The 21,832-nt window shown below is 32.9% G+C and overlaps 2 protein-coding genes across 2 annotated transcripts; both read right to left on the bottom strand.

Annotated features, from left to right (window-relative positions):
- Window positions 1–3,581: 3,581 nt before the first annotated feature.
- Window positions 3,582–7,864, bottom strand: LOC116189335 (chromophore lyase CRL, chloroplastic). Its single transcript, XM_031518959.1, has 9 exons — window positions 7,544–7,864; window positions 7,373–7,422; window positions 6,845–6,905; window positions 6,719–6,754; window positions 6,481–6,531; window positions 5,525–5,617; window positions 4,788–4,892; window positions 4,576–4,668; window positions 3,582–4,441 (listed from the first exon to the last, which is right to left on the bottom strand). Exons 1-9 carry the CDS (start codon window positions 7,700–7,702, stop codon window positions 4,301–4,303), a joined length of 789 nt encoding a protein of 262 aa, XP_031374819.1. The 5' UTR covers window positions 7,703–7,864; the 3' UTR covers window positions 3,582–4,300.
- An 8,899-nt stretch (window positions 7,865–16,763) lies between these two features.
- On the bottom strand, window positions 16,764–18,671 carry LOC116187133. The gene is made up of 3 exons (XM_031515735.1): window positions 18,660–18,671; window positions 17,778–18,095; window positions 16,764–17,502 (listed from the first exon to the last, which is right to left on the bottom strand). The coding sequence occupies exons 2-3, from the start codon at window positions 18,090–18,092 to the stop codon at window positions 17,254–17,256; spliced, it is 564 nt and encodes a 187-aa protein (XP_031371595.1). The 5' UTR covers window positions 18,093–18,095; window positions 18,660–18,671; the 3' UTR covers window positions 16,764–17,253.
- Between the last annotated feature and the right edge of the window lie 3,161 nt (window positions 18,672–21,832).

The raw sequence follows: 21,832 nt of genomic DNA on the forward strand, positions 1-21,832 counted from the left end.
CCAGATGGGTAGTTTTTTGTTGCCCATCTCAAGTATGTGCAGTTTGTCGATCGAGATGCCAAGTCGGGTCTGATCGTCAAACACCATGCCTGTCATTCGACACTATATGACAGGAAAATCACAAAAAACAGTGAAGATGAGGCTATCCATTTTGCTGCGCTGCACCACTCAAAGCCACTATGCAAACTCAATTGGTAAATATCGTAGACTTATTAACATGTTGGAGTTGCGCAAAAGTATATGGCCCAGGAAGCCTAGGCGAAAAAATCAAACGAGTTTTTTGAGCTTCTAAGGTGGTGGTTTTCCTTTGATTTCCTGAAAGATTATCGAAACCATTATAATTGAGAACAGTAAAGAGGATTTCATCGCAAGCTTATTGATTTGCAGGTCAGAAACGAACAATCAGAGATTATTTTGACTGTACCGAACATCAACCTGTGGCTGCTAACGAAAAAGTTTGACAATCAGATGTTAGCCGTGCACTGGACTGGATCCACCTGCTGTGTTTAGTTTTAGAGTTTAATTGAGTTAAGTTTTTATTTTAATTGGATTATAACGGTTGTGTTGTTGAATTATGAGAAAAAGTAATGAGTAGTCGAGAGAATTTAATATTAAAAATTTAATTGAGTATAATGGAGGTGTATGTGGATTTATGTATGGACCTCACCTTTTTAATTTTGAAGAGTTAATTTTTATTGTGTAATGAATAAAGTTAAAGTTAGAGTTAAAATTCGATTGCGAAATCAAACGGAGTAATCACATCCCGATCGACATGAGGGGCGGGAACCTCTTCAGGACAAAATAAGTTTGGCAATTAAAGCGGGTGCATCTATATGAATTGTGCAGAAAAAGAAAAAAACTTATAGAAAAATAGCTTTTATCTATCTATCTCTCTATCTATCCATACACATATAAAAGCTGCATCGATGCATCACATAATGCAACGTAGGACAAACCTAGGCTCTAATTGAGTGATTCTTCGAGTCTCAACCAATGAGATTTCAAAAAATGGCAGGTATTATGGTGCCACATCATTAATGAAATTCGAAAAGTCTCTTAACTTTAAAAAGTCGAAATGTTACTAATTGACAAAATTTTAAAAGGTCTTAACTTATATAAAAGTCCAAAAGTTTATAACTCTCGAAAGTTCAAAAGTCTCCTGCTTAAGAATGTTTAAAAGTCCTATATATAGTGAACGTATATCTCTCTTACTATTGATGGCAAAAGATTTTGTCTTTGAATTTTCATAATTGTGGACCTATTACTATTAGATTGCTTCGGCTTTTCTATCTTAGACAAAGAAGGTGTGGTAAAAATAAGATTCTGCATAATTTTATGATGATGAGGTCAGGATTTGTTATCTTGATTTTGTTAGCTGAAAATAGTGGACTTTTTCCATTTTCTATTGATAAATTTTTTATTTTTGAGTTTATTATATTTTGATGAATGTAAATTGATTATAGGTGTTCTTATTGATTTTAAGTAATTTTTTAATGTGCATATAGAGGGGTAATATGATGGAGAAAACATTGTCAAATATGTATAAGTTTGTTGATACTATTGATTTACTATTGTATTATTATACACAAGTGATGCCACAATTCAAAATTTATATATAATGTTTGATTAGTTATTAAATAAGCACATAAATTTTATATGTTAAAATGTATATTAGGTAGAGTTCTCATTTTAATTGCGTCATACTGTATATCTTATGTTCCTAATAGTAGTAATCTGTTTCGCTATTACAATAACTCTATGTGCAGCCCTTTCGTCTAGTTTGAAGAAAATCTCATCCTTTGCACTTGGTTATCCACTTATGTAATTTTCTATTTGTGATAGTCCTTAAAATTTAACTCGGATAAATATTATTAAGAAAAGTAATAATAAAATCTTAAACTAAATGTGAATACATAACATATCAATGGAGGCAAATCATAAAATAATATATATATATATATATATATATATATAAAGTTGTATCCCCTATTAAATAGGGATAAAATAGTAAATATCTTTATTTAATGGGGGTAGAATAGTCAATGTATTGATAAACTAATATGTTATATAAAAATTGAATTATTGAATTAAAGAAAATTATTCAAAAGAATCGTTAAAAAAGAATTCTAATCACTTATGCTTAATTTTATAAGCAATTTTAATATCTTATTAAATAAATATACATAATTTTATAAAAAATAAGAATTATTAAACATTACTTAATTAATTTTAATAATCATTATTAGCCTAATAAAATGAATTAAATAAATCTCTCATTGAAGTTATTAATCATTTTATCTAATATTATTCAAATTTATAAAACTTAACATATGAAACATGAGTAAGGAAAAAAATTGTGAATACATAATGCTAAAATTTTATAACTATTAATCTTTCTTTCATTAACTAAAGCTAGAAATTTTGTATTTTCTGAATTTTATAATTATTTTCTTATAAATTAGATTGATAATTGAGATAACGTCTATATAATATTTTACATGAATTATTTGTTTATGAGCTCTAGAATTAATATTGTCTAACATAGGTATGAAATTTGTCGTATTAAAGTCTACAAAGTATAAAAATACATAAATCAATAGTAATAATTGTCTTAATATCTAACATTTCAAAATAAATAATTATAATAAGTTTTTTTATAAAATTCGTGCAGCTCACAGGTTCAATAGCCTAGTGTGTATATATATATATATATATATATTATAAATTAAACTTAACTTGCACATGAACAATCTTCTCACTTGGACACAGGATTGATTAAGATTTGATCCCTCGTCCATCTAATAAAGATAAATGCCTTCTCAGCTAGAGAATGATTCGTCGGGTGAATTAAACGTAAGTAGAAAATTGAACGATTCAATGAAAATATCATAGATAAAACTTAAGAACAATTTTCTTATTTGGACACAGAAATATTGGGTCACTCCCGTGCATCTGACAAAGATGTACACCTTCCAAGCTAGAAAATAACGTCCCCTATATATAAGCTAAAAAAAAATTGATATTAATTAATTCTAATATATCGATGATTTCCTATGCATTAGATGTATATATCCAGTTCGGGGTGCAGTGGCAATACAGACGCAGGTTGTTTACCTCTTCCGATGCCGATAACATCGACTTTAGCCGGGCAATCTATGCCGGTGGCAGGTAGGCGAGATCGGGGTGCATAGAATTTGAGAAATTATCTCGTCTCTGTTCTACGCAATATGATATGATAAATTACGTTAAAATTGATTTTTGCCAGTCACTAGAATGAACAAATAATGAAGCAAAAACCATTCGGGAGGGGCTACCTCCCGCCATTTCTAGAAACTATCTCATGTCTCTTTTGTATGCATATTTAATTGGGGTGATAATGTGAGTAACGCAACATCGTATATACTAATCATGAAACCCGTACGTTACACATGATATAACATGAATCCATTTTTTTCCCATTTTGTCAATTTTTATTATATATTGTACAAATCATAATTTTCAACTAAAGAAAAAATTCACCCAGAAAAAACTTTCCAAAAAACACTTTCCATACAGCAGTAGAATATTGTGAGACCATCTAACGAGCCCACCTCGCCATATATATATAAACGTAATAGAATAAATTTGGATATTTCACCAATAACGGGCCGGACCATAATCTTCGCCTTTATTCCTTCAAACATGTTATTGTCACACAACAAAAAGTGATCATCACTGTACTTCAGCGATCAAGTTCGCCGGGCTTTCTTTGCAATCTGGTACTTTGCTCGTGGACAACAGCAACAACTACATCTTAGCCGGCTCCGTGCATCCATCGGTGCATCAGTATTTCTACGTACATGTCCAGGGTTCTTTCTCCGACACTCTGATCTGAACCATCCCAACATTACCAGAGAACGTTCGATTTGTTATTCATTATTTCCTCCAAGAAACATGTCCATGCGGATGCATGTGCTGGAGAGCCCCCGCTGGCAGAGTTCCTGCAGATGCTACAGAGACTGAACAAGAAGCTTAGCTCCGATGTGATTATCGCTTCCAGCGCCTTTCACAAAGCACAGACTTCTGTAGGAATCCCCGATAACTACGTGGTTTCTTTTGCTCTCTCTGTAAACACTTGAAGGTTATCTCAAAATTTAATCCATGATAACGATCATTGCCGAAGACTGCTAAAGAGAAATAGAGCAAGAGAATAGCACATATGGACCCGAGAGTATATAGTATATAGTGAGAAGCATATGCTATATACTTTCCAAAGCCATAGCTACTACTACAGTATACAAAGAATTCAGTCTGCATAGGATTATTCTCTTAACACAAATGAACCTTCTATTCTTTTTTCCAGAGACTGCGCAGAGGTGGGGAAATTTAGAGAGAACACGTCATTGTAGCTCGGTGCTGGAGCAGGTTTAAACTCGTATGGACCTGACCTAGGTCCCCAGACCTGTAAAGAATAAACCGTTCGAGAGTATTACAATTAGTTACTGGACTGTTTGCTTATTTGAGTTGGCAATAGAATCAGTAGCTCGTAGAGTAAACAATGGCGGAGCAATGAACAGATGCCAGAAAGAAGCTAACCTGTTGGGCTTCCTCGTCATAGCCCCTGTCCCAGATATGCACTTCGTTGTTCTTCAAGATAGCGAGTTCTGAAGTGCAATAAGCTGCTCCATTCTGTCACGGGATAAAAAGAATGAAAACGGAAGATTAGGATCAAATTACCAGAACCAAAGTACAGCTTTCATTAGACACTTCTGCTGAAGGAATAAGAGGAGGAAGGGGAGATGACTTACCCATGTATTAGGAAATCCGCCTGGTGGAGTCGAACCTTCATATAAACAACGCTTTCCACGATCACAGCGTTTGAGATGGATGGTGGTCAAATGTTCAGCGATGTCCTGCAAGTAGCACTTAGCTCATTATATGGTTGATGATGATGTTCAAAAGGCATGTAACGTAATTCCAGAATATCTACAGAAACATTTGGCACTCTGAATTGGCTAGCACATATAAGATAAGACAGATGCTCCTCTCAAAGCACAGCTTCAGAGTGTCATTGTGAAAGCCAGAAAAATCAGTGCATATTAAGCTAAACTACTTCCCTCTTTTAAAAAAGTCCCCAACAAACACATCAAACGGCTCATACAAAAAACATATACAATTCATTCATCATGATAGCAAGTGGAAGTTCACTCCACATACAAGGCACTAAAAGCCCATTTTTCTTTTCAGTGTACCTTGCTTCTGTGCAGTCTTCTTAAGTCATTAAAAAAACCTATTTCTTGAGCCAGAAGGAAATAGTTTTCCCTTTTTCTTTTTGGCCGTATAAAATAAAAGTAATAGCAAGATTCGTGATCAGACCATACTAAACATATTTTCTCAATGAGTAGATCTTTCAGGGGATTCAAGAAGAATTAGGCAACATGACTGGTAGCATCATCTTATGCACAACCCGTGTTTCCAAAGCTGACAATGATTTCAATTTTCATGTACTCAAGACCATAGTGGGAAACCATAGTGGGAAACTCACCCCAATAACTTCTTCAGGCAGTGGCCGCTGGTCTTTTTGACGATCACAGAAATTCTTGTACTCTTCCATGTCCCTGATGCCGAATGTACTCACCTACCATTAGATGAACTTCAAAGAATAAGTTATGTTGCTTAAGTATTATGTGATAAGGACAGCCTCAAATTGTTTAAATATTGATGATACAACTTCACAAAAATAAGGTAAAGAAAGATTCTACAAGACAAGTACAGATCAACAAAAAGCTTAAATAGAAAGTAAAACTTTCAGCAAACACTAAAGATGTCTGACGATACTACAACTCTATAACAGAACTGATTGATTTCCTAAGTTTATGAAGAAATGAACGCGTTCAAATTGTCAAGGGGGGATTTCTTCCGCAACTGTGGCTTGATCTAGATAGTTTGCCACCATTCTCAGTGGAGACTTTCCTTAAGAAGATGATTCCATTAACAATGAAAAAACACAGAAAGCAACAATTTACTGGAAAAACAGTAATAAGAGAATCCAAATTGCTTAGGAGAATATCTTTCAGAAGAACCACACAATCTACAGAATTTTCTGAAACACTAAACTGCATCTTTGTGGAAGCAAATATTTCCATTAACTGGGAGGGTAAAAAGGAAGAAAAAAGATAGTAAGTGAATTTAAAGCTAAGACAACTGTGCATATAAACCTTAATTTATGAAAAACAATTGCTTCTATAACTTATTATTCAATCATGCCTCCTTCTCGTAAGAAACCAGAGCCACAAGCAAAGGAAAATCTTTGCTCTGGACTAGAATTCTCCACAGTATTTTTGGAACCGGAAAAAAAGTATCAGCAGGGTCATTCAACAAACATATAAAAAGAAGTACTACACATCCTTGCTAAGGCAACCAAAATACCTTCTCAAAAGTAAATAGAGGAAAATTTAAGAAATCATAAGACATCTAGAATGGAGTCAAAGTAGAACACACCTCAACATCACACTTCAACTCCTTTGGACAAGGCTTCACTAGACAGAATCGCTGCAATTCAAGCTAATGTCAGAATTCCAACTTATCAAGAGCGAGAACAAACTATTTAAATGAAACTAAGTGTCAATAAATGGATGCATCAAGAAGCTTTAGGCAAAAGGGAATTACCCATGCTTGTTCACAAACTAATAGGTGCAGTTAAGTACAGTTAATGTCAGACATAGAGCTCATGATATACCTGCCTAAACGGTTTCTGTGGAGTTCTCCAAAATGCCTGAGGAAGATTAAAGAAAGTAAATAATGAACATTGAGTTACAGGTTAGGCCAAGTAATGGTATACAATAGTCCTTGAGATAATATTAACCTGCTCAAGATACAAAACCTTCGAACCATCCACCATTTCCGCTGCTGGGCATGCGAGCAATCTGCAAAGGGCGAGGTACTTCCATAAGTTTATTGTCCAAAATCACCATCCAGCTCCACTATACATTTACATTTTTATATTTTTGTTAAATTACCCCTAATAAAGGAACCGAAAACCGAATATCCATATTGAAAGATGTGCAGGAACTGGTTCATTTGGTCAACAAACCCGAGAAATTGAACTTCAGAAGGAAACTCTCTTCTGAACAAATTTTCAGCTTTAAGAAAGTTCAGCTGTTTTCTTCAGGTTTTAAATTGAGTTCCAGTAAAATGGAGTTGATAAGAGAAAACCAAAGAAAGCTTGCATAGAACTCAAGCATATGGATTATCTGCATACTGATGAATTGAAAAGGAAAGATTGGAATTAAAGAGAAAAGCAATCAATTGAGGTAATTGGCCGGTGCTGCGGGAGGCAAACACAGATTAACAGCACGAAATCTATACGCAAGAGAGGCAAAATCGAAAGTACCTAATGTTGAAGTAATTATCACGATCTCTGGAAGCTTGCTCCCTCGAAAACTACCAAACAGAAGTCCATTTCAATCTCAACAATCAAGCTGGAGTACACAGAGCTCGAGCGAAGAATCGAGGCCGCCGTAACATAATCGGCGAAGAGAGAAAGCAGAAGCAATAGTAATACCTTCTCGCCGGAGAGGGAGTTGGCGACGAAACGGGCGTGGTCCCAGCGGGTGGTGGACTTGGTGAGGCGCTTGAGGAGGAGAGCTCCTCCCGCGAGAACCAGGGCCTTGATCACCACACCTCGAGCTGTTCTGCTCCAGCCCTTCGACTCCGACGCCATTGACGAGCTGCTCCCCGAGGTTCAGTCCCCTTTCGAAGACGACGATGTTGATACCATTTGTTTACTTTTGTCCGGTCGATGGATCGATCTCTGTGTGTCGAGTCTGCGGCTCAACGCGAGCTTACACTGTCCTCAACTTTTTCATTTCTTTTTTCTTTTCTTCTCTCTCTCTCTCTCTCTCTCTCTCTCTCTTTTGACGAATCTATTCGTATTTTCTTTAATATAACGTTTTCTCTCTAATTTTTGTAATTATTAATTTTAGATCCGTTTTCTTTTATGTCTTATTTCCTTATTTTGTGTTCCTTCTTTCTTTACATGATTTTTTTAATTCCCTTTAATTTAAGATAAAAATGTCACTTATCTAACATATATATATATATTTATCGTAAAAAAATAGGAGGTTTGGAATAGTTGACAGTCACACCTCCTCTCGCATTATGTAGTCCCTCAACAGGGTGCTAGTGGTGAGCAGTGGACAATTTGAATTGTAGCAATGTGGAAGGCGACTCGAACCTGAGACAACAAGATAATTGTTCTAACCTTGGTGGTGTATAAATTGAAATGTGGGATCCTCATGCTAATGTATATGATATAGTCTTGAGTCTCGTGCATTGCACAGATATTTTCAAACAATTATCTACTATTTTTTGTATTTATCAAATTAAAATTGTAATTTTGAAAAAGGGCCTTGTGAGAAATAGAATATTGAAACTTATAGTATGATATTAATTCACGATTAATTGTATCACTCTATAGAACTTATCAAAATATATAAGTAAGTATAAAACTTAAGCTTGCGCTTGGTTGTCGAGTTGGATAAGTTATCCAACTCAACTTGATTTTGTGCAATAATTGCAAGTATTGATAAATAAATTAATATGTGAGAATATATATATGTATGTATGTATAGAAGTGAAAGTGGATGTGTAATTTATTATTAAAAAATTAATTTTAAATATGATTAGGAAAAAGTATGAGTGTGCAAATATTATTAAATTGAAATTTAAAAATCGTTAAGAAAAAGTATGAGTGAGAATGTATTATTAAATGGAAGAAAAAAAACAATAATAATTATTATATTGTTAAATTTGGAAAAAAAATAGAGTTAAGTTGACTAAAGTTGTATTATAATTTAAAAGCCGAACAAAGCCACCTAAGCTCATTAATTTTTGCTTATATCCATATAAATTAATCATTAAAACAAACAGAATTAGTCTAATTAATAAAGATGGTCGCTACAATTATGAACTTATTTTTTCATATTTTTAATTGTTAGATGAGATTCATTTATGACGATTACTATTAATTTTATTGATAACACATTGAATTTTTTATATGAAAAGTTATTTATAATTATATATTTAAATTTTACTAATAGAAAATTATTTTTTATTGCACAAAATTTTAATTTTATTGATAAAATATTGATTTTCTTATATGAAAATTTCTTTATAATAATAGATTTAGTGCTTTGCTGAGAAAGGATTGATTTTTTTAAAAGAAAAATTCTTTATATTAAGAGAAAATTATTTCCCTAAATATATAAAAAATTTCAGAAATTCAGAAATTCAGAAAATATGAAGCATAGATAACGTAGTAATCTTCTCGTGAGAATAGTTTTTTGTAACTATAGATTTAAGGGCAAATTACCTATAACCTTTCTTTCAAATATATCATATGTTTTAAAATTTTCAAAAATATCTCATGATTTACATTTTTTTCCAAATCTATCCCGCCGTTATATCTCCGTCAACATTTAAAGGTCTTGCAACTGTGGCCCTTTTACCCGGGATAGATTAGAGAAAAAAATAAAATCATAAAACAAATTAGAGAAAAAATTAAACACATGGAATAGATTTAGAACCTATTAAGGTTAACGTAAATTATAACGTCATGATATATTTGGATCAAAATGTAAAACATGGGATATTTTTGATAATTTTAAAAGTATATTATAGATTTGAAAGAAATGTTAAACTGAGGTAAAACCCCTAGATTTAATGAAAGGTAAGTTTTCAGCTCTAATTTTCTCATTTTGAACTAAATATCTATTATTTTATCAATAAACGATATATTATTTTTTTATAAAATCTTTTTTTGGTGAATTAGGGGCTGAAGCCCAACTATGAAATCTTTTTTCACAATTGCATTTACAATATATTCTTATTCATGAAACTTTTATAAAGATATTTATGACTTTACCTTTTATCAATAATATATATTTTATAATTTTTGGCAAATTACACAAAAAAAACTTAAATTTTGTAAAACGTCTCAGTTTTGTCCTAAATTTTATTTTGTAACAAAAATATTCACATGTTTTGAGAATCGTCTCAAATTTGACCTTCCGTTACCATTCTGTTAAGTTGCCGTCTATTTGCCTACGTGGACTTCACCGAACCTACAAAGTTTACACATCATCTGATAAACCATATGATTTTTTTTATTACATACCAAATTTATGATTAAATTGAGACTTTTTTGAAAATTTGAATTTTTTATTTAACCTATCTTATTTGTTTATTAATTTATATCTGAAGTTAACAGTCCACGTATGAAAAATTGATAGAATTTATAACGGAAGTCATTTTTTAAACAATTTAGAAAACTTATAGTTTGTTTTGTTACAAAATAAAATTTAGGACAAAACTGAGACGTTTTTTAAAATTTAGATTTTTTTGTGTAGTTTGTCCTATATTTTTTATGAATCTTTTTGTTGAATTACAAGGCCAAAGCTCTACTATGAAATCTTTTCTAAAAATTGTATTTATAATATATTCTTATTTATGAAACTTTTATAAAGATATTTACGACTCCACTCCCTATTTATTGCTCCATATAGATAAGTCCGTTTTTACCCCTGCATTACACGACTAATTTTTCTGCGGAGATTTGTTGGACTTTATGCCTTTAAGATGTAAAATTATAATTATTTTCTTTCGCCAAGGGTTTGCACTGCATGGGTAATTTATCTAAGGAGATTAATTGAACGTTTTTTCTTTAGATGTAAGATTATAATTTTTTTTCTTTTCCAAGTGGAGAACTTTTATATTTTTCAAAGTTAATTATAGTTTCATTTTGAATAAAATAGTTTCCATAATCTATACAGGACCTAAAATACAGATATTTATACCGTCATTTTGTGCACATAAATAATTAATTTGTTATACATAATATAAATTTTATTTGCTATAATAAAATTTTCTACATAAATTTAAAATCATAAGAGATATGTATTGTAATAGTTTAATAATATATTGAACTTTGTAGTTATAAGTTTTAGTTCCTTTATAAATCATACAGTTAACCTATCATCTGGAAATTAATTTATTACAAATAAATTTTCTAAATTGAGGGCAAAAATACCTACTTAAATTAATTTAAGTAAAGTTCCTTTTCTATTTTTTTCTTTTAAGTACAAATAATTATTTTCAAATTGAGGGTAAAAATACTTCGATAAATTAATTCAAGTGAGATTCTAATATTGTTATTTTCTAGTACTTAGATATCTATTATTTAGTTTTTAAATTCAAGTAAAGTAATATTATTTAGATATTGACTTTTCTAGCCCTATATCAATATATATTTACCTTTTTTACCCTATTTATTACATAGATATTGACCTTTCTAGCCCTATATTAATAAATAATTACATTTCCAGCCCTATGGATTACAACTTTCTATATATATATATATATATATATATATACATACACACACTAAGTTGTTGAGCCTGTGTATTGCACAGATTTTATTTAGAAAATTCCATAATATGAAATTTAAGTATAAAATAGTAATTGGTATGGATTGTGGGGTTTTTATTACATTACAATATGTTCATATTCTTCATTCACCAATCAAAGAAATTTCTAATAGAATAATTTAAAAAAAATATAAGTCAAACTCCTTAATTTTATTTGGTAAATTATAGAAAAACTTTTAACATTTTTTGAATTATAAATATTTATTTACAAATAACAATAAGTGATTGAAATCTTTCATCTTTAACTATTTTCTCATATTATTATTATTATTCATGATAATAAATTATTATCATGTAATTTCTTTATAATACATTAAATTATAAATTAATTAAACTTTCACTATTTTACCCCCATTTATTATGTTAGGAGTCAAGTTTATATATCATATAGATTACGACATTTGCATCTTATTGGCTTCCATGTTAACAAAATTAATGATTCTAACTTTTAAGTAATGGAAGTATGAAAACAAAAAATAAACAAATGTGTAGGACAAAATTTAGAAAAAAATAATAGAATCTATATCCCCATATATATATGCATAATAACAAATTATTTTCTCAGTCTTTTACACATCCACCTCATGAAGCTAAAATCTCATAAAGCCACATCATTACTTTACAAGCCCTCTTCTGCTTTCTCAGTCTTGTATAATTAGTTTAATTACGTAAAAATTATATGTGCCTGTTAAGAATTGGAATCATTATTATTTTATTTTCTAATTACATACTTGTAACAAAAAAATTAATTCATCATGTCTATAGAACTCATTATTAATTTACTTTAATTTGCGTAAAGAGATTCATAACATAAAAGATAGTTCCTTGAATTTTATTTAGGCTGACAGTTCATCGAATATCTAGAAGTCAAGAAAATTTTCTATTTAGAATAGTAAACCGATATGTGTTTATATATATATATATATATATCTTTGTCTTAGGAAACTAAAAATTTCAGATTTTCAAATATTTTTTTTTATAAATATTTGGATAGTTAATAGGATATCGACAACTTTATTAAAATAAAGAGATGTAGTTTGAAATTAGATATTAGTTATTCATTTGTAGTTTGTTAAAAATAATTAGTATTCAATAGTATTGTTGTATTATCAATTTCTTTGATATTAAGAATCCAAATTATATATGTTTCGATATTGAAATAATTTTCTCATTTATCAGGTGATATTATATGAAATATTGCAACATAAATGTTGAATATATTGATCTGATAATTATTTTATTAATGTAAATTTTCTTTCATATTGTATCGCTTGGAAAATTTTATTTTTGATAGCATATATATAATAGCGGCGATACTGTGGACATAAATATATATATATATGCTAAGAAATAGATTTTGATACATATGACGTTAATGATATACGAATTTACACTATCTAATATGTACGTGAATTCAAAGTAAATCACTACCAGTCGTAATATTAAGTTTTATAATCCATAACTATACCTATATATTTAAGTGTAAATTATAAAACTTTCTGAATAGGCCTTGACTTTTACTATCAGCAAGTTTTTAGATCCTGTACTACTTTATCGGTTTAAAATATCATTTCAATTTGAAATATTTTTAATTGTTTTATTTTCCTAAAGTATTTTCCTAGTTTACGTGAATTCTTCTCCAGAGTACTAAAATTCCAGCAACCAACCTTTATTGAAACTAGCACGCGCGTCTCAAGTGCAAAATATCGAAAGAATTATCAAGTTCAAATGAAATAGCGTCACTAATAAAGTTTTAATTGAATAATATTTGATGTCTCACTAAAATAATGGAATGTAAATAATGTATAACTTGGACACTATATTATTGCTAATAACATAGAAGAAGCATATACAATCTACGTTGTACCCATATATATAATTGATCTTTGACTTATTTTGAGATGGCGAGTGGTACTGTTTATCAACCAACAAAAAGAAATGTAAATCGAAGAGTAAAGTAAAAAATATAAAATATTACGATATAATTTTTTTTTATAGATATCAGAAAAGAACAAAATAATTGCAGTTCATCCACGGAACAAAAAATACTACTCTGATTAACAACAGCTTTGAAATACTCTAATATATAGAGAGAGATAAGAGGACCAACTATTGGGTAAGGATAAATAAAGAGACATGCTACATCATAATTTTAAATTTTAAATTTTGTGATCAATTATAAATCGATACTATTAATGCAAGCTAAATTGCTCAAATACTGCTTGCGAAAAAAATTGATAGTTTGTCTAGAAAACATTAATTATCAGATATTACCTGAGGGTCAATGAAATCGGTGAAAATATCTATTAATAAGATATGTCCCAGTCTCTAGTAATAGGAGGATAAAGAAGTGGCATAAAAGGTGTTAACATTATGTCGCGTGCCTCTAAATGTGATTATACGTAGTAGCTGTGAGATCTCAAACTCTTCGCTTGGCCAAATTCAACAGGTTGCTTCTCTATGTACCAATCAGTGAATCTTGGTGTCTATGGAAACTTTACAAAATGAACTTTTATTTCAGAAATTAACAGGATTTCACAAGTGAATGGATCAATACAGGTCAAAATTCTTTACTTACCATAACCATAGAAGATTCAAATCACCATAACTCTTGAATTGTTCAACAAAAATGAGTTCTATATATATTCCTACATCTTCCTTGTGATCATAGGAGTGTAAACATATAAGACTTCTGTAAAATATACATATTTACAATAAGTTGTCATTTACAGTCCACAAATTGAGTTTTCTTTCTCTAACTCTAGAAATCGTGAATTTAACCAAAAAGAGTATTCGAGTTTTTTACTAAATGAAGAAAACTCTTGTGTGTCGATTTCCACATCTCCAAAGGCCGGATGACTTAGTCCTGGCTCTCACTTTCAGAGTCATCTTCACCGCCTATTTGTTCCTCCCTTTCTCTCTCTCTTGCGTTCTTTCTTGGTGCTTATGGCTCATTGATCTAGAAAAGAAAAGTCCCCCATTTTCTATAATTTATTGATTAATGAGAGACTGATTCACCACAATTTGGAGTCGTAGTCATGCACCATTCATTAGAGTAATTTGTGCAAACCAGAAAAAACAAAGAGAGACATAGAGAGAGGTAGAAGGTACACGAGAAGGAATGGGGAAATATAGGGCTAGGCGGTATGACTATAGGAAGGGTTGTATATACTGATAAAGAATGGTCACCATTGCCGACCATCAGCGGGAATGGGAATAAAGTTTCGAATTGGCGGGAAGTGGAAGCCTTAAAGAGGTATTAGAAGGAAACAAATAAATTAGAGATAAAAGTAGGAATTTATGAAAGGGCACAATTGACATCTCCAAGTGCAAAAACATTTCAAGCTATTTCACATTTTTTTTGTAGGTGTAAATTTGAATTTCTTTCTTTTTTTTGCAAATTTTGAATTTCTTTTATGTTCGAACCTTATTTTTGAATTTTCTCACTCTTTTGAAATTTATTTAGAACTATACTAATTTTTATTTTAAAATTTAATTATCTAATTCTTTTATATTTTATTTTTTCTTGAATTTTATGAGTTTTTCCCTTTTTATTTTTATGTAATTCATTATTTTACTTTTGATATTTTTCTATTGCTATATTATTAACTGATTGCTAGCAAATATTTGATTTAAAACAAAATTGATTATTAGTGTACTTGTAAAAAAATTTGCTAGATTTGAAAAACTAAGTGAGGCTCATGATTGTTGACGCACTTACCCCAAATAAGAATAAGACAACATTCAAAGTTTTTTAATTAAATGAGTGAAAACATGTCATAAGAAAATAATTATATTATACTGAACAGTAATAGATTACGTGAAGCGAAGATGCTGCATCCTTTAGTCAATATGCATAGATAAAACAAAGAGACGTGTCTTTAAGTATGAAAGAGCATATTTTGTCGCTCTAGATGTGAAGAAGTGTGTCTCTATGAGATAAGATATATGAATATATTAAATTTTGTCTAAATATATTGAATGCGTAAAAAATGACTAGATTTATCGAATCGGTATAATATAAATTAAACTATGTTTAGATTTATTGAAATGGTAAATTTAAAATTAAGAAAAATCGAGAAATATTTTATCCAGCTCCGTACTTTTATGATGGTTATAGACTAATTTATTATGACGTTGACGAATAAAGTCACAAACGTCCAGTACTATTACAAGCTAAATTATGCCAACATAAATAATGATCACTATGATATAATCGTATGACCATTTTCATTTTTAATGAACAATTTTTTGATAAAATATTTACATTGCGTTTGTTAATTGAGTTAATTTGTAACTCAACTTAACTTAAAATTTTGAAATTACAAAGACAAAATAATACACTCATAGTTGAAGTTAGATGTAAAAGGGTCAAAAGGAAGTGGAATCGTTAACCTCTCTTCCTACCCTAGAAAGCTACGGTGGCCGCCCAAAAGCATGAGGAATTGGTACAATTCTTCCCACTTTTGTTTATTTATCTCATTCCAATAATACATCCGCACCACGCGTATCGATTTCTTATTAAATAGGTAGCAAATACGACATTCATTAACACCACAGCGATAATGCATTAGGGAAATACGTTCATCAACAGTACACATCACTAATTCCCATGTCGAGCATCCCATAGCATTCTCGCGATTTGATTGCGTTGTCCGTTCAATTCATCAATATTACTGTTAAATTGTATTACTTCTCCTTCCTCGAGCTCCTCTGGCTCTTACTATTCCATGTCATAACAATCGTCTCCACGCTCATCAAACAACTGATCTAAATGATCCTCGGATCTGATAAAGTTGTGGAGAACAAAGCATGATAGCGCAATGGACGCTTGCTTAGCCACCGGATAATTGAGCATTAATTTTAATATAGCAAATCTCCTCTTCAACTCCAAAACCCGCATCGACGAAATAATATGTACCCGCAACTCCAAAATTTAAATTAGTAGCAATAACCGAATTGGGTTATGCTCCACCTATTAAATGAAATAGGCTGAACTTTATACTCACCGTGTGGTGGTGTCGGAAATCCTAGAAACGCGGCTGACTCTGTTAATATTCTAGCGTCATGCGTCGATCCCTCCATCTGGTGACCATATACGTGAACATCATATCATGAGAACACACAGTCAGCACATTCTGTGTTGGTATAATCTTACACCCTCGATATGGTCCTTGGAGATTCTCCGGTGGTGCCGATGCGACGTGGGTGTCATCCATAACTCCAATACAGCCCTATGAAATAAATAAATAAATATATATATATATATATTTATTGCATAACGAAAATACGATAGTGTAATAGAAAGACGCACAATGACATATCACTTCACATATACGATAGTCCGGCAATAGAAGCACAGTCAAACCAAAACACACACAAATAAAATACGTGCAGTCAATGGTTACATAAAATTAAAACCCATAAGAAGACCCTAAACCGATTCATTCCCCAGCTTCCTCGTTCAACCAAAGACTCCTCACGCTAGGAGGCATCATGATGAAACCCTCGCGAATATGAGGATCCTTGAAAGATTTCATTGCCGCGAGCCACTGACGATCTGTGACGCCCTCCTCTTGTCGCATCTCATTCAGTACTGTCAGGCATGCTGGATTACTAAATTCATCGATTTTCACAGGGATGATCACTGACTTGCTCCTCTTGGAGCTGGGCCTGGAGGGATCCGTCTTCGAACGTAAGCTCTTACCGATCACACCAACGATCTTCTCCATCCTGTCTTTCTTCCCCTTTCCCCGTTCACCAGGCTGTAACGGGGGTTCCCCATGCATTAGTGAGCCAGGGGGGTGCTTAAAGAGTCAGTCTCTTCCTCCAAATTCATCTGTGCGCGGCTCCTGCCTATACAAGGAGTGCGCAAGCGTTTTTCGATCCCACGTCCCTTGGAGGAGGTGGGCGGCAAATCGGTTGATGCCCGTCTGACAGCACCTGTCACCGCAGTCTTGCCAAATATCTCCTCAAGCAATTCGTAGTGTGGCAACCCATGTTTCCTGAAGCCATTGTACATCAACACGCTTCCCCTCTAAACATGAAAGACAAAAAGGGAAATGATAAGGCAGGTATTTTACACACTTTCGTAGGCAACAAAAGAGTAGATTGCGAGAGAAAGGGATGTATTGCATGACTAACACCCTCGCTTGGTAATCTAGAAAGTTTCAGGTTCGATTCTCATCGGTGGACTACCTATGTCCTTTTATTTAGATTTCTTTTTCATTTCCTTGTACTAGGCCATTACCCTCCTATTGTAACCGGAAAAAAGAAACGAGAAAAAAAAAAGAGGAGATTGCGAGCTCAAACCTGGCAGAAAGGCCTCCAAAAATCATCGTCAGCGCTGATGGTGCGTGTCAAAGGATCCCAACCAGCACCAGTACGGTTAATCAAGGCGGTGAATTTCTCGAAGGCCATCTTGTCCTTCTTTAGCTTGAGCTTTAGCCTATTCACGCCCCAGCAAACATCGAATCGTTGTTGGATCTCCGCATCGATGTCCTCCCAATCATACGTCTGGAACGGTATGTTGGACCTAACCTTTTGAAGCACACGCTGTAGGAAAAACTTCTCCATTGGTTGGGACCATTTCATCTGGTTCGAATTACCACCACCCCTTGAAGCCATGTACTAACAAATTGCAATGCCTTTAGGTAAAGTACATGGACAATGGCAGCGTTAACAAAAAACAAGCGACAGAAGCATGCATATACATGGAGAATGGCAGATGTAAGAGTCCAATATATCTGATCAGAACACGGAATTACAGCATGGATAGTCAGACAGAAGCATCAGAAGAAGTTTTGGCATCCGCAACCACCAAAAGAGACAACAACAAACCAGCTCGTGATGAAATCGATATGCCAAAAGTTCGGGAAGAACAGAGTTAAAAGACAGCAGAGCATAGTAGTACACACTGAAGACATCTTACCCGCAACAACCATCATCGCAAACCACATCAAACCAACCTTGTTCCTCCTAATCCTCCGAAAGGGTCGGAACAAGCAAACATTCTCAGTTGAGCTTGCTCATTCACGGATTTACAGAGAACAGAGGGAGCGAACTCACCAGGAAGCTCAGTTGACAAAGAACAGAGGGGACTTCCTCACCAGGAAGCTCAGTTGACAGAGAACAGAGGGGGCGAACCCATCGGTAGGAAGCTCAGTTGACAAAGAGCAGAGGGGGCTTCCTCACCAGGAAGCTCAGTTGACAGAGAACAGAGGGGGCGAACTCACTGGTAGGAAGCTCAGTTGAGGATGAGGTTCACGGTTTCACAGAGAACAGGGGGCCGAAGAGAAAAGGGAGCTTTATGCTCTGTGCGAAGGGTAAAGAGAAAAGCTGTCTTTCCTAGGAAAAGTTTTACGCCCATTTGTTTTTAAATAAATTTAATTTTACTTTTAACATTAACTTAACACATTATACAATAAAAATATATATTTTTTAAATCAATTTTATAATCACATCTCATTTATCATTTTCCAAATCAAAATCAAAATAATTTTAACTCTGAATCAAAAGACCCCTTAATAATGAACTTATATGGTTGAATTTTTTTTTGCCCTTTTTTCCAGATTGAATTCTTTTTTCTTTTTCTTTTTTTCATTCTCACACCTCAATAATAATTAAAACAGATTTTTTTATGAGATCAATTTACTCAATTACAAGAGTAAGATAGATATCGAAAATAAAGACGATTTCATTTTACAAATTCGTTTTCAAATTACTAAAATATATTTTAAAAATTTTCGAGGACTTAAATATTTTGCTCAACAAATCATTATAGTACTAGCATTATTCTAATATCAACGCTCTCTAGTTTCATTTTTTTCAAAGTTTTTATTTTCAGATTTTTACTTTATTAATTATTCCATTGCACAATTTTTATCTATTTAAAAAAGAAGTACATTTAACAAATCAACCCCAATTAAACCACTAGTAATATAAAATTTTCTTGCATATTAGATCATTTTGAATTATATAGAAAAACATATGGGTGAAGGTTATAATTACGAATATAAAAATGTAAAGAAATTAGATCGCAAAATTGGAAGAAGAAAGGATTTTGAGAAAGTTATAATACTCTTGAATTTAAATGATGAATTTGAGATATAATTTCTTTTAAGAACTTAACACTACGATAAAGCGTGGTTTATTTCTAGTAATATATAAATAATACAGAAAGTAGAAGATAGAGAGTATCGAATAAGACATGATACGAGCATAGCTTAATATAATTTACTGAATTTGATAAATAAATATAAAACATAATTGGCTTGAATTGAAGCTCAACCTTAGATGGGATGAGGTCTGTAACATGCTTGGCTATCGATGGGAAGTCAAGGGCGAACAGAATTTCTTCAGTATGTTTATAACCAAACATTCTAGTTATCAAATGATTGTGGAGAATAGCAATAACCAGAAATATATAGGCAGTCGATGGCCGAGACAACTGTGAGACCGAGGGGTTGCTTGTCGTGTTGTCTGGGACGGGCGTACATGAAGTGGAAGTACGGTGAAACTGGATGCGGTTAGTCGAGAATCGAACAAACTGGATGTGGTTGGCTTTGCCGGCAATATCTAGGAGTACATAAAACTCATATGGGCATGAGACAGGTGCGGAACAACTAGTACATAGTTGAAGTGAGTTCAAAAGCATTCGCAGCATTTCCTCTGACGACGTCAAACCGAGATAAGAACTAGGCACAAAAGCCTTATCTGAGAGTGCAACTGAACGTCGGCTTGCAGACAGCAGGTGAAGATCGCCCAAGAGAACATCAGCGGGTCGGCGCGCAACCTATGCTACTTAGCAAGAAACTATATATATCCCCTCTAGGACGCCCATTGCCAGGCTTCTGAGAGCTCTCTCGATCGAGTTTCGAGTTCTCGAGGACCTTAGTATACAAAGACAAAATGCAATCAGCCTGCCGATGGACACAGCCAATACAACCTCAGCTGGCCAGGATTATGGTATTACATATTGTTTCTGGATTTCAATGAAAGAAGAAAGGCAATTTCTATTTTTTCGATTTCTGCAAAAAATTAGATAATTTAATTTCCCTTCACTTAAAGTCCATCCTTGTGGGTTCTTTTGGCATTCCTCTAAATCAAGGACTTCATGCAGAGAAAGGAAGAGAAAATATATATATATATATATGAATAGCTTGTGAATTTAATGTAATAAACGAAATTATAATTTCATTCACTAAGAGATAAATACATCACGAGTACATGTACATGTAAATGAAATTCAAACCAAAGAATCTTCAAGGAAGGCCTAACACCGGATATAATGGCTATGCTGATGTAGTCTAGACCCAAGGATTTTAGATTTGGGGCGCTCAAACCGTCGAGGAAGGAATGCACCGATATTGCGTTGAGTAGTGAGAAAGAATGGCTGCGGGATTGAGCTCTAACCTCCTTGTTGATTCAAACTTAGATAGACCAATGTCGTTGAAGACGAGCTTGGCCGTCACCGGTATATGATAGCCCGAGTCGTTGAGGACGAACTTGCCGCCACAGGTCGGTTGCTGGAGTCGTTGAGGATGAAGATCATGCTGCCATGAACAAGCGTTGACTCGAACCGTTGAGGGCAAGGCCCCTAGCCGCCACGATTCGGGAGTTGTTCACATTAAATCTACTAAGAGCAATCAGTATGTTGAACACACACACACACACGCAAAGAACCTTTCTTTACATTTTTTTAATTTCTTAATCTATAAAAGGGGTCGGGGGAAATATTAACATAGAAGGTCCTACATGATGTAACCACGTGCATCTGAGCTCTGTCACAGAGTGTTTGATTTAAGTCTCATGTAGCTACACCAGGGCTGAAAGGCCGAGGTTGCCACCACGATTCCAATGAGGTTTTCGAGCAACATCACCTATCAGCAAGTCCATAATCAAGTATTACCACTTAAAGCATTTTTTACAATAAATAGGGTGACATCCCCATTTATCTGCTTAAAAAAAACTCTAATCTGAAACTTAAAATACTATCACGTCAGCATAATTTTTCTTTTTAGTCTTCCGATCGAGAATTTAGAAACTTTTCCTAAAATATAAGCACTCCCACTTAGATATTAAATGCTATAATATAAATCTATATAGATAAAATTTCGAGATCACTCAAATAAATTATCAAGCAATTGAAGCATCTGAAAAACTAAAAGTAAGCCAGATTTTCCTTTTTCTGTTTTTCCAATTTTACCCTGTCAGTGTTCTTCTTTTCGAAACATCATGGTACGTGTCCACACCAATGGTGATTTATAAAGTTCACTTAATTCCACGTTCTTTTTCCCAGTTGACTTTTCCAAAGGTGACCATATGATTCATCCTCATCACTTTTAATAGTTCGAATTAATAAATAT

Source organism: Punica granatum, chromosome 8, assembly GCF_007655135.1.
Source record: "Punica granatum isolate Tunisia-2019 chromosome 8, ASM765513v2, whole genome shotgun sequence".
NCBI classification, from domain to species: Eukaryota; Viridiplantae; Streptophyta; class Magnoliopsida; order Myrtales; family Lythraceae; genus Punica; species Punica granatum.

Coding starts and splice junctions, on each gene's coding strand:
- LOC116189335 (XM_031518959.1), bottom strand. CDS start 7,702: ATGGCGTCGGAGTCGAAGGGCTGGAGCAGAACAGCTCGAGGTGTGGTG. Junction 6,906..7,372: donor GATAATTACTTCAACATTAG/GTACTTTCGATT, acceptor CGCCCTTTGCAG/ATTGCTCGCATGCCCAGCAG. Junction 6,755..6,844: donor AGGTTTTGTATCTTGAGCAG/GTTAATATTATC, acceptor AATCTTCCTCAG/GCATTTTGGAGAACTCCACA.
- LOC116187133 (XM_031515735.1), bottom strand. CDS start 18,092: ATGGCTTCAAGGGGTGGTGGTAATTCGAACCAGATGAAATGGTCCCAA. Junction 17,503..17,777: donor TTTGGAGGCCTTTCTGCCAG/GTTTGAGCTCGC, acceptor TTTCATGTTTAG/AGGGGAAGCGTGTTGATGTA.